This window comes from Spea bombifrons, chromosome 13, assembly GCF_027358695.1.
Source record: "Spea bombifrons isolate aSpeBom1 chromosome 13, aSpeBom1.2.pri, whole genome shotgun sequence".
Classification (NCBI taxonomy): domain Eukaryota; kingdom Metazoa; phylum Chordata; class Amphibia; order Anura; family Pelobatidae; genus Spea; species Spea bombifrons.
Genome location: NC_071099.1, coordinates 4,514,524 through 4,531,401, shown reverse-complemented (window position 1 = coordinate 4,531,401; position 16,878 = coordinate 4,514,524). Strand labels below are relative to the sequence as shown.

General features: G+C 37.9%; 1 protein-coding gene across 1 annotated transcript; it reads left to right on the top strand.

Annotated features, from left to right (window-relative positions):
• Window positions 1-1,156: 1,156 nt before the first annotated feature.
• NUP85 (nucleoporin 85) lies at window positions 1,157-15,648 on the top strand. Its single transcript, XM_053453514.1, has 19 exons — window positions 1,157-1,269; window positions 1,485-1,578; window positions 2,775-2,976; window positions 3,594-3,664; window positions 3,948-3,991; window positions 4,111-4,180; window positions 4,823-4,944; window positions 5,821-5,955; window positions 6,614-6,736; window positions 6,811-6,942; window positions 7,723-7,829; window positions 7,963-8,046; window positions 8,644-8,709; window positions 13,861-14,012; window positions 14,134-14,251; window positions 14,332-14,432; window positions 14,580-14,731; window positions 15,148-15,252; window positions 15,483-15,648. Exons 1-19 carry the CDS (start codon window positions 1,237-1,239, stop codon window positions 15,579-15,581), a joined length of 2,010 nt encoding a protein of 669 aa, XP_053309489.1. The 5' UTR covers window positions 1,157-1,236; the 3' UTR covers window positions 15,582-15,648.
• The last annotated feature ends 1,230 nt before the right edge of the window (window positions 15,649-16,878 follow it).

Genomic DNA, 16,878 nt, shown 5'->3' with positions numbered 1-16,878 from the left:
ACATCGGGAAAAATGGGCAGACTGGATGAGCAGAATGGATCTTATCTGTCATCAAATTCCATGTTTCTATGAAACCCTTTGGGGTGAACTGGAACATTATTGCAAGTCAGGCCTTCTTGTCCAACATCAGTGCCTGACCTCACAAATGCTCTACTGGATTAAAGGGCAAAAAATGCCACAGAAACACTAAAAAAATCTTGTGGAAGCTGTTATAGGGGCAAAGGGGGGACCAACTACATATTAATGACTGTATTTAGAATGCAATAGCATCAATGTCACTTTTGGTGTAATGATCAGGTGTCCCAATACTTTTGTCCATATAGTGTGTGTGAGCGCGAGCAACGTAGCAATAATTGCCAACATGTCGAAAGACAACATAAAAGACATTTTAGTCTTTTACGTTGCCTTTTGACATGGCAATTATTTCTGGAGTAAATGATTTCTTAAGAAATGACGCATGTTTTATATAACAAGCGGTAAACAAGGAATAGGAAAAGGATTGAGCTTGATGGACACAAGTCTTTTCTCAACCTAAACTACTATAAACTATAATTTATTTTATAGGCTGTTTTATATTTTCTGCTGTTATGAGGTCCTTCGGGTCTTAGGCCCCACTCCAGAGACAACAAAGGTATGTAAGTGTGTGTACATGTTATTGTATGTATAAGTATGTTAGAATGTGTAAGCATGTTACTGTATGTGCATCCACTTTCTATATGCGATAGGCGTGAAAGAGTGAGGTGTGATGTGTGTGAGAGGGTTAGGGTCAATATTAAACGTGTTTTTATATTTAGCCATTACCTTCGACAGGTAAAATCAAAACCTATTCTAACCTGTTCTATCTAACATTCCCACTTTTCTGCTGTAAAGAATTAAACCTTAATAAGTCCATTGTCTCATCTCAGATTCAGGAGCCACATGCTTTAGACAAAACGAAGACTGTTATGTACACAAAGCAGCGTGTCTGTGAAAATAAGTAAGTTGGTGTGTGTAAGTATGCTAGGATGTTGGGCGTGTGGGTAGGAGGAGCCTGGGGGCCACAGCTGCAGCGGCTTCAACAAAAATGCCAGGGCCCTTCTGAGACACATCACAGAAGCCGCTGAAGATGTTATTGCATGAACGCGGCCAATACGCTCCTGTTCTGTGACCGATGGCATCAGGCAGTGTGAAGGGCAGCCCCGAACTCTTTCCTGAGGACCCAAATATCACGCGGGAAACCGGAACTTAACGCGAAACATGGAAGAGGTCGATGTGGATCCGACGTACACTGTAATTATAGTGTCGTATTAAAATATTGCGTATTCTCCCGGACGCGCTTACTTGCTAAGAGAAGGGACATACAAACCAAACAAAAAACATCCGCCCTTTTCTCAACAGAACTATTTGTCGCACCATTTAACTAGCTTGTCGCCCATCTAATCTGTAACACCAATAAAAGACTAAGAAACACCACGCTCTTAATTATTCATTTTTGTTTCCCGCAGCTTATCCCAGGGTTGGGACAGAGAGAGCGGCACATAGGTTTCAGCTGGGGGCCCGGAGATCTGCTGCTGTATGAAACGCGTTTTACAAAAACAGGTATCGTTGTTTGATGTGGATTGATAACACGTGGAATTGCTGGTACCGGTATATTTATCCTGCTGGGGTAAAAACAGAAAACCAAATTATTGTTGCAAGTATTACAGACTGTTATTAAGGAGGAGACTCATCACTATTCAGAATTTTTGTTTTTTAGTTAACATTCCAGCAGCCTTTAATGTTGACACATGAATATGTCTCACAGGGATGTGTTATTTATCCAGGGTGCTCTTTACAAATAATAAGGCATTTTTATGAGAGACTTTGGTAGGTCGCGCAAGGCAGAATTTCTTTGATTAAGGAGTATTGTAATCTACCAAAGTCTGAAAGTAAATGTCTTATCAGGAAAGAGCATTTCAAAGCAGAATGTCCCCTTTCCAGATGATTGTTGTTGCTTCATATAATTTAGGTAATTCTCACAATATATCGTGATAGAATATTGCAGCCCTGGTTATAACTGTAGCACATCAACAGGGTGCGTCACACACAGCATGTGTTTGTCACCCTAAAAAGATTTAAGGCTGTATATATCCAAGGGTTGTATTCGTGATGATGGGCATGCCTTTTGGATAAAAAGGGCCCACCTGTGATATACCAAGACTGTTAACAGCCTCCATGGAAATACCATTTTATATATAATGAGAGGAGCCTGTAATGAGAATTACTGAAGTAGCAAATTTTGCCAGGAAAATCTCTTCATTGCTATATTGCCATTGCTCGGGTAGGGTACCAATTTTGTTATAATGTGGCCTTGGATTAGAGCATGCTTAATTTTGAACTAAAGTCTTTACGCAGGGTATGTTACTTTGTACCTGCGTAAAAAAAAACAAACAAAAAAAAAAAGGTCAAATATTACATTAAATGCAGCCATGAAATATTTTTTTAAACACATTTCCTTTCCCCACGTTGTAACTTTTGAAATCAAGGGTTCACATGATCCTGTCTGGCCAGCATTTATTAGAAAAACATTATTTGCTTCAGAGTCACCTTTCTATATAGGGTATATGTATGTGTCTGTATATACCGTATATATCTCTATATCAGTTATGGAAAGCTCTTCAAGTTTAGATATAGAATTGTCTTAACGTCCACACAAAAATGATTATTGCAATGAAATTATTTGTTCATTCAGTTACAGATAATCATTGAAGCTTAATATGTGTATTTTACAAACTATACACTTTTTTTTTTTTTAGCTTGTATATCTCGTCCCTCAAATGACTCTCAAAATGTTGACATGCATATTAGACACCCAGAACATCGCAATCTTATGTACATTGTGCGCAATGATGAGGACATCTATTCACCTGTTCTGCGCAAGCTCTTCAACGAGTCACACAGCATCTTCGTGGGACTGCAAAAGATTGAGGAAGAGTCCAGTAAATCACGGAAAGCACAGTATGCTTCTTAAATGTGGGAGGGTGGCAAGTGTGCTGTGATTTGGCAGTTAGTTTGCTGTTACCATTAAAGTTTAATTGTTGCATGGCATAAGGAGGCTGTAATCACACTTCTATCATGCCCAGAATCTAGCATGTACTGGCTGCCTGGGCATGATAGGAGTGTGATTGCTGTTAGCAGTTATATATATATATTTTTTTTATTATTATTTTTTATTTTTTGCCCAATTTTGGTGTATTAACATGTTGTATTTTTATTAAAAGTAACACCAAAATTGGACTGAAACATTCAATAACAATATTAATATATATATTATTGTTATAATTCTGGTGTGTTAAAATTAAGTAATAAAAGTGTGTGGGTTTTTTTTGTTTGTTTTTTTAAGGTCATTTTAAGGGGGTCATTTTCGGTTTTGACAAGTGAATGCTAAATTTTCGGTTTCGATCCAGAATTTTCATTTCGGTCCATTCCAAAAATAATTTATAGATTGCATTCTTTTGTTGTTGCCGGGATGCATCTAGATCAAAGTTCTAGCTCAATATTAGAAAGTACACCACACTTTTTCATTAGTTTGGTATTGTCTTGTTTTCTACATATGTTTTTTCTTTTCTCAACAGACTAGTAAGAGTAAGTAAGAATTACCGCTCAGTCCTGCAGGCCTGTATGCAGGAGATGCATGCCTTGGCTGGTGAGTGTCATTTTTGGGTAAATTAGGCAGCTGCTGATAGTACTTCAATAGTTTCAGCATTTATTATGGTGCATCATCTCACTACCGCTGCTTCTATTTTCTTTCCTCACTTGCATGTATTCTGGTCCTTCTATACCATCCAACCTTTAGATGGTATCCTAGTTATCTTTATTGCTGACCCAATTTTAGCATAACATAGCGATTATTCTACACACGTTTCCTGTATTTATTTAGTCAGGTGTACAGGTTATATTTATTCTTTCTCTCCTCTTTGCCACAATAGTTTCAACACGAGACCCTGCACAAAAGGCCAAATACTCTAACCAGGTGGGTAATCTGCTGATGAAGACTGTCCTTTGATGTTTAACTACCCACCATTGAAAGTTGAGCTGTCAATGGTCCTGTTGGAGTATTGTTTCTTACTACTTGTACATATGTTTATTTAGCTATCCATCCTGTCTGCCATGGAATTGAGCTGGAACCTCTGTGAAATACTTTTCATTGAAGCGGCCCCAGGTGAGGATTGAAATGGGCTGTTTTTGACTTGAGATAGGAACCTTCGCAATTGAACAAGGCATAAAATATGGAAATACCATAGCCATTGTTAGTAGGGCTTTTTCCATCCAAAAGCTTATTATTTTTTTATTTTATTTTTTATTGTGGGATTTTACATTACTAATTACTTTAATTTATCTGTTTTGGTTTGCCATTAACAAATAATCATAGGGTTTTTTTTTAATTATTCCTTGAGTTGCAATATTTTAGCTCACTGACAATGTATGGTGAAAGCAGTTCTGCAATAGAAGCTTGGGTGGCATAACATAATGCACAGTTGATTCTGCAAGGCAGTGTTTTAAGAAATCTCGCATCATTTGCAGTTCCAATTTGGACCCTCTTGCAAAATAACCTTCATTCAGTGGTCCTTTAAAAGGGAACTATAGGAGTCATGTTGTCATGAAGCATTTCAAGTGACAAAAAAGTCATATTTAATAAGAGGAAATGTTTCCAGCACGTTTTAAGGCCACTTTTTGGCCAGAGCACAAGTGTCTGCTTTAACACGAGTTTTGTATTTAATTTAATGTTAAGTCTCTTATATTAAGTGATGGCAAAAATAAAGGTTAAAAAAAAAACTTTAAATGAATTTTTATTTTTATTAAGCGGGCCAACTGTTAATGCTGCTCTTGGATTGGGTGCGTCTCCATGTTTGTGAAGTGAATACCATTGCTCAAGAAGTGCTCCAAAGTGACAGTCCAACCCAGCATGAGAGGTTTTGGGATGCAGTGAGTGATTTATTTAGTTCATTTTTTTCATTGGTATCGACTATAAATCTGGAAGCACATCCTGTCTGAAGTGGACGTTAATTGATGCATGTGTGTGTTTCTCTCATTCATAACACCATTTGAGAGATAGTAGCAAGTTCTAGGATTAATGCCAACCATCTGAAATAAGTAAAGTCTGCCAGATCAATGATAGCGGGGGGGCGGTTAGGGCTCCGCAACTGCTCCCCATTATAGAAAAATGATCCTATTTGAGATGGCAAATGATGCCCTCAGAATTGAAAAAGAGATACGTTTCCTGATTAATACACAGACCTGTCAATGAGCTCTCGTACGTACAAAGAGGGTTGGCAACTTTCAGGACAGTCACAACCCCAAACAAGTGGTCCAAAACACATGTGGCTGTCCGTTAACGCCATGTAACTCATTCAGTCCTGTCCATCACAGTTTCACCATATAAAACTCCCTTGCTCTGTTGAACTGCAATTATTACCAGTACTTGTAGCTTGTATTTCATTTTTTAAGCTTATGATTAAGCCCCACATTTTGAAAACTAAAAGCCATGGAAAATAACTTGCCAGTTTATTTTGGTGATTTTTGCATTACACACTGTACTGGATGTATGAGACAATACACACATTGGAATGTGTTTGCTAAAGTGAGTTTAAAGTGACCTTTTCGTCTCATGGGCTGTAGTGCACAGTGTTTGCTAGTTGAGCAGAGACAAGGGCATCAGTGATGCAAACACTTTGCTCAGTTAACCCTTCGTAATGCATCATGCCAACAATATAGCTAAGATTATTGGCGAACAAATTTGCTTGGAATGTACATTGGGATTTTTTTTTTTTAACCGTGTATAATATGCTCCATTCTTTTCAGATCATTGGCTTCATCCTGCAAGGTAGAATGGATGAGGCCCGCCAGATTTTGTCTAAGGAATCATCTGCCTCTGTAAACTCCCGAAGCATGTGCCGTGTGCTGGATGAACTCCTGAAAAAGATGCCTATTCTTGGTGTAAGCTTGGTGTAATAGACAAGGCATCTAGTTTTGTATGAAAAGATGAATCAAATTGTAATTTTGCTTCATGGGAGTGTTTAAAATTTTATTTCATGAACCGGGCCAACCATGACCAATCGTAATTTTTCTGTGTTTAGGATTTCTTGCATACATGATATAGAGCTTCTAAATCAGTTTTTGTAAAACAATTGCTCATCTTTGTTAAAACTTGCTTGTGGCTTTTATTTCTAAGCTGAAATGAATGTGGTCCATAGTGTAAAAGTAGACAAAAACAACTAAAGAAGGAAGTCGTATCTTTAATCCTTGATTTCAGATATCTCTCGTAAACCACCTTGATTTATCTTTTTACATTCTGTGCACTTGTATTGTCCTTGCCCAAATCATGTGCCTGAACCAATGTTAAAATAAGCTTCAGTAGTTTTATAAATTAAATGAAATTAACCTCCATACAACTGTTTGTTTTTTGAAAACCCTCTTTCAAAATAACGTATGGTGGTAGTAATTCTGGATTATACATTTGCTGGTTTTAGAGAACTCTTGTTTCTCCATACTTTTATATTATTGTCTTCCTGCCCATTTACTACTTATTTTATTTTTTTTTCTCCCCCCCCCCCTTTGGACTTTCAACACACTTTTGGATTGTTTGCCCCTGCAGTCTTCTGTTAGTCAAACCTTGACAGAGTTTGAATTGAAGTGGCAGCACTGGCGTGAGGAATGTTCACACCACTTACAGAATGGAACATTCTCTTCCAACCAACATATGGAGACTGTCTGCAAGGTGAGAACTATCTCCTACATTTCACTCCAGCTGGCTATGTTACATCCCTTACAACTCTTGCAATACTTCTACAGGTTCTTTTGGGAGATGAGGCTACCTTATTGGAGAAGAAGGACCTGATGACCACGTGGTATCACTTCCTTGTGTCACATCTTCTCTTCACACATCCCACCGTGAAACCCACAGAGCTGCACGCCTATTCACAAGTAGAAATGAATGCTTGTTTGTCGTTTTTCATGTTGATCGTATGACTTTCTCTTTCAAGCTTAAAATGGTGTTCTGCCAAACGTGTCTACTGCCGCAAACTGGATCTAGCGGGTTGGGAAGCCTGTTAAATAGAGTAGATTCTTAGGAATCTGCACGAAAAAGTGGAAATGTCATGTAACGGCTATCTTATGCATTAAAGTGCATATAGGACTGTAGTGTACCTATTTTTCATATTTGGAAAGTCTTCCTTATCAATCGACCTTGCTATGTTATTATTTTATTGCTTTATATAGAGCCATCAAATCTGTAGCACTATACAATGGGTATATATATATATATATATATATATATATATATATATATATATATATATATATATATATATATTATATTATATTTTATTTCTTGCTGCTAGTGGGGGATTCTATTATGGCCACAATAACAGAAAGAGTCAGTCCATATTCAATTAGTGAGAAGTGATGGTCATTGTCAGGGCAGGACAGCAACCAGTGCTAGTTTTGTTGTTTGTGGCAATGCCTTTATGGCTCCTAATTTCAACATCATTTTGTCCATATTTTGGATTTTGATTATTCCATAGCTGAGCAATCCTAATTCTATGTTGGCTACAAAAGACTACCTTACCAATCAAACATGCTTTCCTGGAAGCACAAACATTGGGTGGAATGGCTTGTACCATTTATGATGACTTGATAATTGAAAACTTGCGTTCTGCTTTCACCAGTAGGGAACACAAATGATTTTGTCCTGTCTGTTTTCAGTCCAGCCTGGATATATTCTTGTCTGGAGATAGCAGTTCAGAGCCTTTGGACAACATTTTGCAAGCTGCATTTGAGCTTGATATTCACCAGGTCATCAAAGAGTTCAGGTAGCTGCTTGATTTTATTTACGTCGCATTTTGTTTATACCCTGTAGCTGCAATAGCGTCCTCTAGCAATTTGCTGTGGACTTTCTTCATTTTTGCTGGTTTTATCTTAGTTTTGTTTCTTGTATTTTGACAGCATTGCTTCCCGGAACTGGTGGTTTGTGGCTCATCTGACTGACCTGCTAGATCACTGCCAGCTATTTCAGTCACACAGCCTAAAGTATGTCTCCTTGGTACTTTTTACTATGTCTAAAAAAACAAACAGCATAACTAGATGCTATTTCACTTGATGTCAATACTTGTGCTTTACTGATAAGGTGCTAGATAAGTGATGCAGTCTCCCAGCAGAATTATTTTACATTTGTATGGGATATAGGCATATGGCTACCCTGAATCTAAAACAGGACAGACTGATTAAGATTTGAGACTTTACAACAGAAAATAAAATATGGCTCACTAGATGGACCAAATGGTTGATTCTTATCCGTCAAATTCCACTCTATTCTATTTCTATTATCTGTTCTAAACAACGAATTATGTAGTGTCTTGTGGTATGCAGAAAAATGCCCTGAACATAAAATACATGGCTATGTGATTTCCATAATGTTTTTCCATTATGTTCCATTTAATGCTTTTTTAAAGGGACACTCCAGTATCCCAGGGAGTCCTGGTCAATGAATGCATGTAAAAGTACTTTGTAAAAGTACTTTGTAAGAGCTTTGAAATGATACCGTTCAGGAGATGTACTGATAGTGCTGTTGTAAAGTTAACGGGAATTCAGCAAAAGGTGTTTGTTACTATCCTGTTTTTGTTACAGTTTTGGATCGAACATGCGCGAGTTCCTCCTGCTAGAGTATGCATCTGGACTCTTTTCCCATCACAGGTAGCTATATCTTTTTGACTGATTTGAATATGATATTTTGATTTATTTTTCTTTTCGCTCTGGTGTGTGTGTGTGTGTGTGTGTGTATATATATATATATATATATATATATATATATATATATATATATATATATATATATATATATAATATATATATATATAATATATATAATATATTTTTAAGGAGTTCGGTATAGATTTGTGCCAGTGGGAGGATAGAATTGGCAAGGAAAAGTGGAGATAATAGGGTAGCAGCTATAAAATGCCAAACATCAGTTTCCTATCCTTGAGAGAGAGAGAAAACGCAACAAGAAAACAAATATTGGTATTCGTGCTGGAAGAAGTAGGACTCGAAAATATTTTCAATATAAGTTAACTATAATTCGTATACAGATTAAATGTAAGTGTATTTTAATGTGTATACCAATAAAAGGCTTGCTCTAACTGTTCAGTAGGGATACACATATATAGAAGGGCTTGCAGATTTTTCTGCAGGGCTTTATCATAGGCAACATGTGCACTTTGGGTCCTGCAAAAGAAAAGAGACTAAGTAAAGGGAACAAAAACTAAGGAAAGGTAGAAGAGGAAGATTATATTTAAATCTGCATATATAATGCCTCCATTTCTTGCATGCGGTATAGAGGCAAACAAAACATGGATAAAATGTATAATACATAGTAAGAAATTAAGCTGTCCATAGTAAAAATGAATATCTTTAACCCCTTAACGACAATCCACGTACATGTACGGGGTTGCCGTGCAACGGGTTAACGACAATGCCCGTACATGTACGGGCTGCCGTTAAACAGCTGCATCGCCGCGATCGCGGCGTTTTCGCCGCGATCGGCGGCTTTGCAGCATCCACGGAAGCCTCCCAAGTGAGGCTGACCGTGGATCCGGGGAGGGCAGCCCTCGGCAGCCCTCCCCGGAAGAAAAATGGCCGCCGCCGCACCGATCATGAAAGATCACGGCGGCGCCCGGCTAAAACAGCTTAGGAAGCGATCTGAATCGCTTCCTAAGCATAAATGGTGTTACTGACATGCCTCGATATCGAGGCATATCAGCAACACTAGCCCCCGACCCCCGATCACCTTGTGATTGCTCCGAAGAGCAACCACAAGTGCCATCCTGTGAATGACGTTGCCGTCATTCACAGGATGGAATTAACAATAGATCTTAGTTCACAGAGGGTCTATCCAGACCCTCTTGTGAACTCTCGAGCTCCTCCTGCAGGTTGAATGCAGGTACTGCATCCAACCATGCAAGGTCAATGGAGCCCAGCTCACTAATGAGTGATTAGTAAAAAAATAAATAAAAAAAAATGTAAAAAAAATTTTTTAAAAAATGTTTAAAAAAATAAAAATAATATGGTAACATATAAAAATCCCCACTGTCACCAAAAAAAAAAAAAAAAAAAATTAATAAGCAAGTCCTAAAATTCTTTATCTTTACAAAAATTCCAGCATGGAAAGAGTTAAAATATTGGCATTACAAATGCCCATAGGGTGTCTCGTATTAAAAAATGCATGAGTGGATGGGATAAATTGAATTGGCCGGGTTCAAAGGTGTCCCAAATATGGGACATGGGGGCAGTAGGATCAGATGTCTAAATGGCCAAAAAATACACACCTCACAAAGGCGGCCTTTTACCTCCCAAATAACCCAACAAACCCATGCATGTGGGGTATCACTGCGCTCAGGAGATGTTACTGAACACATATTGGGGTGTTGTTTGACACGGACATATACCAGGAGCGATAATTTTATACCTGAAGTACAACGTGTGTGGAAAAAAATACAAAAAAATTTACTACCATAAAGTTTCACAAAGGCTGGTGGTAAAATTAGTGCATGGAAAGGGTTAAATTACCAGCATGTGAAATACCTTGGGGTGTCTAGTTTTTAAAAATATATGACTTGATGGGGTAAATTGCATTGGCCGGCTTCAAAGATACCCGAAATGGCACATGGGGGGAAGAATTACCAGATTTGGAAAAAAAGGTTTTGAAATAGCAAAACGCTACCTGTACTTATTGCCCCATAACGTGCAGAAAAAAGCAAAAAAACATAAAAACATTGGGTATTTCTAAACTCAGGACAAATAGTAGAATCTATTTAGCAGGTTTTTTCATTCGTTTTTGCAGATGAGTAAAAGTTTTTTGTTTAAAAAGTGGGAAAAAGTAATTTTTTAACAAAAAATCCCCATATTTTATCATTTTTTTTATAGTAAATTAGATGATATGATAAAATTAATGGTATCTAAAGAAAGCCCTGTTTGTCCTGAAAAAAACAATATATAATATGTGTGGGAGCATGAAATGAGAAAGAAGAAAATCACAGCTAAACAGGAACACCGAAAAATGTTAAAATAGCCATTGTCCCACAATATACTACGAGTAATAACCCCTATTGTCCTTAAGGGGTTAAGTCAGTGGCAAAATTTATATTGTATAAAACATTATATAAATAGATATGACTAAAATCACATTATTAACATACATGTACATCAGTGTTCTAGGTACCACGGCCTTGCAATATTGTTTACGTGCTCATACTAGTAATAGGTAAAATCCTTAAAATGATACTTGCGGACAAGCTCTTTCATGTAGATTCTGATATGCTTCCCAATAGTTACCAGATGTTTTATTTGTATATTTTTGCAAGTTATAGGGATACAAGTAGAGTATTGCTGTTTCAAAATCATTTATCCCCCAGACCTTATAAGCAGGCTAATTCAATTTACCCCCATAAAACTAGACACCCCTGAGTATTTCAATTGGTGTTTTTTTTTAAAACTCTTTCCATGCGCTAATATTACCACCAAGGTTTGTGGTAGTAATGATCCCCACAGATTGTTCTTCAGGTATTTATAGCTCCTATATATGCCACTGTCAAGTACAGTAATACCGCCCATGCATAGGTGTGCATTTTTAAATTTAGAATTTTGACAGGATTCTGGCAAGAGACTTGCACATACTAATAAACTTTTATTTTTATTTTTTGCATTCTGTTGAAACTGGATGCTTCCCCTTATGGTCTCATCACTGGAGAATTATTTTTTCACCTCACCGCATTTTATATATATATATATATATATATATATATATATATATATATTAGGGCTGCAACTAACGATTATTTTAATAATCGATTAGTTGGCCGATTATTTTTTCGATTAATCGATTAATCGGATAAAAAAAATGAATGTAAATTTTTCATTTATTTAAAATAATTTACTAAACAAATGATGTTAAATACAAACAGCAGAATAAAAAAACTTTGATAATACATTTCTTGTCTTTATTTCCCAACCAGCCCCCCAATATATGCACATTTGAGCCCAGGCTTGCTACGCTGCCTCCCAGACATGCCATGCTGCCCCCCCCACATATGCCACGCTGCCTACCACAGCACTCCACGCTGCCTCCCACATCTGCCACTCCACGCTGCCTCCCACATCTGCCACTCCACTCTACCCCCCACATGCCACTGTGCCTGATACGCCTTATACCCCCTGAAACACCACTCCATCCTCCCCAGACATGCCACCCTGCCCTCCCCACATCTGCCACGCCACGCTGCCTCCCACATCTGCCACTCCACGCTGCCTCCCACATCTGCCACTGTGCCTGATACGCCTTATATCCCCACTCCATCCTCCCCAGACATGCCACCCTGCCTCCCAGACATGCCACTTCTCTACCCCCAGATATGCCACTCTACCCCCAGATATGCCTTATACACCCTGATACACCACTCCGTCCTCCCCAGACATGCCACACTGCCCTCCCCGCATATGCCTTATATACTGTATATGCCTTATACCCCCAGATATGTCACTTCACTGCCCCCAGGATTTAGATTCCCCTAAATTAACCCTAAAGACCCCATCAACCACAGCATCCCCTAAATTAACCCTAAACACACCATTAACCACAACTGCCTCAAATTAACCCCAAACACCCCATTAACCACAGCTGCTCCTAAATTAACCCTAAACACCCTATTAACATAATTGCCCCTAAATTAACCCTAAACACCCAATTAACCATAACTGCCCCTAAATTAACCCTAAACACCCCACTAACCATAACTGCCCCTAAATTAACCCCCACCTCCCCTAACTTTCAGTAGCCCAAATATATATATATATATATATATATATTACATACATATACACACACATACACATTATATATATATATATATATACACACACATACACATTATATATATATATATATATATATATATATATACACACATACACATTATATATATATATATATATATATATATATATATATATATATATACATATACTTACAGTTAGATGAGTGTCACAGCCATGTGGTTCTGGCCTGGAGAAGGAAGGGGCGGGGCCAGTTGTCACAGTGATTACAGGGAGGGGGAGTAAGTAGGAGCTGCTGCTGTGAGACGGTGAGTCAGACTAAACGGATTATATAATGAGGGGGATTTTTCAGAGCGTTTGCTCTGAAAAAACCCTCATTTTATAATCGATAATAATCGATTCAACTAATCGATAATGAAATTCGTTGCCAACGAATTTCATTATCGATTATTATCGATTTTATCGATTAGTTGTTGCAGCCCTAATATATATATGTATATGTGTGTATATATATATATATATATATATATATATATATATATATATATATATATATATATATATATATATATTGTACTAATCACATTGATTAGTAAGCTGGGCTTCATTGACTTGCACGGTTCAATGCAGTAGCTGGAGAGACCATTTGAGAACTCATTTATTTTTAGTGGGTGCTGCCATCTTGCGAGAGGCATCATCTCTCACTAAGGCGCTTGTGGTTGCTCTCCAGAGGGATCACAGTGCGTACTGGTAGGGGTTTTTGGTGTTGCTGAATGCCTCGCTATCAAGGCATTTTAGCAGCAGCGTCTGACATGGACGCTTCAGGGAGGGGTCACATGGGGGGTCCCTGAAGCAGATTTTGGGGTTGCTGAATGCCTTGACAACGAGAGAAGAATGGTCATTAACCGACCATTTTTTCATGATGTGCCTGGCATGTCATTGGTCGTAAAGGGAATAGATTTTTGTGCTGATCAGTTTTGTATTTATATATATTTTTTTTTTATTATTCCTTGCAAGTCTTTGGCAACTCGGGGTTGATTACTTTGACCACTGTCCTCAGCTGGGACGTGTTTACCTTGAGCTTCACATGGAACGAATCCCTCTGACCACTGAGCGGAAAGCTCTAAAGGCCCTCAGGATTTGTGAGCAGAGACAGATGACAGAACAAGGTAAGATTATGCAATTTTTTTTTCTCTATACTTTGTATTTGTTATTAAAGATAGCATGTTTACATATATTGGATAATTGATTGTTAGACATTTGACTGAATCATGCTGTTTTAAATTTAAGTCCGCAGTATCTGCAAGACTATGGCAATGCAAGCTCTGCGAAACAGCCGTTTGGGATCCGCTCTGTCATGGAGTATTCGAGCCAAAGATGCTGCTTTTGCAACACTCATATCAGACAGGTGATGTTAACATGTCTGCTGCTACTGCTGGATACCCTTGGTTGGGACACCAAAGTTCTTAATCTATTTCTTCAATTCAGATTTCTCAAGGATTACTGCGAGAGAGGAAAGTTCTCTGATTTGGATCTTATTGACAATTTGGGTCCCACCATGCTGCTTAGTGACCGTCTCACATTCCTAGGTTAGCCCAGTTTTATCTGCATTTTGAATTCAACTGCACAATTTAGTGGATGTCTTATTAATTTCGATGAAATTTTGATTGATTGGTAATGTATGCCTGATATTCACCCCTATGACATTCTTCCCTGATATGTACGCTTCGTCCTAGGAAAGTACAGGGAGTTTCATCGGCTGTATAGTGAGCAGCAGTTTACCGATGCTGCTGGTTTGTTGCTTTCACTCATGACTGCCAAGATTGCCCCGTGTTCTTTCTGGCTTACCCTTTTGCTGGATGCTTTGCCTCTTCTTGAACAGAAGCAGGTGAGTAAACCAAATATTGTTTTTTCCGTGCAGGTTGAGTTCAGAAAAGACCCGGCAAATTTCACTAAAGCTTTACTGAGGCTGCAGCTGTAATGCACTTCTTATATATACTGTATAATGAACTTTGAAAGCTGTGGATCATGGATTCATGTAGGGCTTACTCACTGTAGAAGGGGAAGCAATCTTTCATGTAAAACTATGAAATATTACCTACTTAATGTGGACATAATCTACTCATTTGCCATTAACAAATGCTCTTTTTATTGCACGCTTCTGGGTTTTAATGTTTCGACCCAGAATGACTTTGCTCCTATGCATCCCTCAAATGTAAATTTAAAACAGATTGAGTGTGCAGAAATGTATTGCTGTATGATCAGGTTTTCATGTTGTAAGCAACCTGTCAACTTATTCTCAAGGTAATCTTTTCGGCGAAGCAGACATATGCACTTATTCAGTGTCTAGAGGAAAGGATGGCAGGGAAGCAGGAAACCACAAAGCCACAGGAGAGCCAGAAAGCCCAGGTAAACAAATTATGCAAGCTTTTTAGAACGCTTTTATTACGTTTACATGCAAATATACTTATGTCAAAGGTAACATTGTTTTATATGCACATACATCATTCAGCATGTGCCAGATATCAACATTGTGTTGGGTAAAGTTGCCATTTAGGTTTGTATGTATAGATATATATTTGTGTGTGTATGGTGTTATGTGGTTCAATAATATACTTATGATTTTTTGTTCTCTCTAGGATGTCAGCATAGAAAATACTAAGGTTGAAATGTTAAGACTGGCTCTTGCAAGAAACTTAGCACGGGCAATCGTCAAAGAAGGAACACTGCAAGTTTAGACAATACCTGTAGATCTCATTTTCTTGTACATAAGCTCTGAAATTAAAAAATGTTCACTTTCTGGTACTTGTGCGCATGTAAACACACAATCCTTTTAAGAAATGAGTCGCTGAGCATCTGCACAGATACACATAAGGACTAAAAAGTGTGTAGCGAGAGTAAAGGTTTGAACCATCTGCACTTACAAGTTGGACTTCAATCCATGTCAGCTTTCCCAGCTTTTTTTGGTCCTTGTGATACAGATCCTGAATTAACCAGTAGGCTATCATACATTTTCTAATGTTTTTTTCCTTAATCCTACAATGTTATCTATAGTAAATTACCATGTGTAATTGTGTTTACAGATTAAAGGTGCTGTTCCACTTACACTGCACAATTTACATACTGGAAACATAAGTCCTCTTTCTATTGAATTCCTAGACAGTTTCTAGAAATAAGTTAATCATGTTAATACAATAGACTCTGATACGTTTTCCATTGAAAGTAAAATAATGTTTACATTTTTTTTGTGATAAAACCTTGGGGGGCGGTATTGCTTATCTTCAGAGATCAATGCTAAGTAGGAGAGAACAGTATATATATGTATTAAAACCCGTCCCTATGTGTTTACCATGGGGAAAAGTAACTATGCATCTGCCTGGTCCCTCCATATTAAATGTCCTATTAACTTGCTGCTTGGCTGGAGTCAGCCTTTGCAAGGATGTGTTAAAAGAGGAGTGAGGTAATCAACAGTAAGGTGATTAGACAATGCGGACCCTGCCACAGGCTATTGTCAATCGTTGCTTCCATGAGACAAACTTTTAACTCCTTTTGAGTTACTGGCACATCCTTGAATGCCAAGACCCATTAGAATGTACCAGTACGTCCTGCCTTTGTTGCAGATGTCCCTGCCAGTATACCGTTATACAAGGAATGCCCAATCATACACTCAAGCATTCTCTTCTGGTACACCCACTGGAAGTTAACTCAAGGTCTGTCTAGACACTGCTGGAATATACAGTGGCTCCCCCACCCCCCTTTTTTTCTTCCCAAATAAAATATGGAAAAATGAAATATCAATTTAACACGTTTTATTAAGAGCCTACTAAAAAAAATACCCCAACCCCTTGTCAATATGCTGATCATAAATTGGATTATTGTTCAGCTGTGTAGCATCTACAGTATAGGAGACAAAATGGCGGGAAACTGGATTTTTTCATTTGCATTTTAGTATAGGGTTTTGGGGTTTTTTTTAATGTATTTGTATGATTTTCAAAGAAGGCCCTACTTCTGAACAAAGCAGTGCATAATTTATGT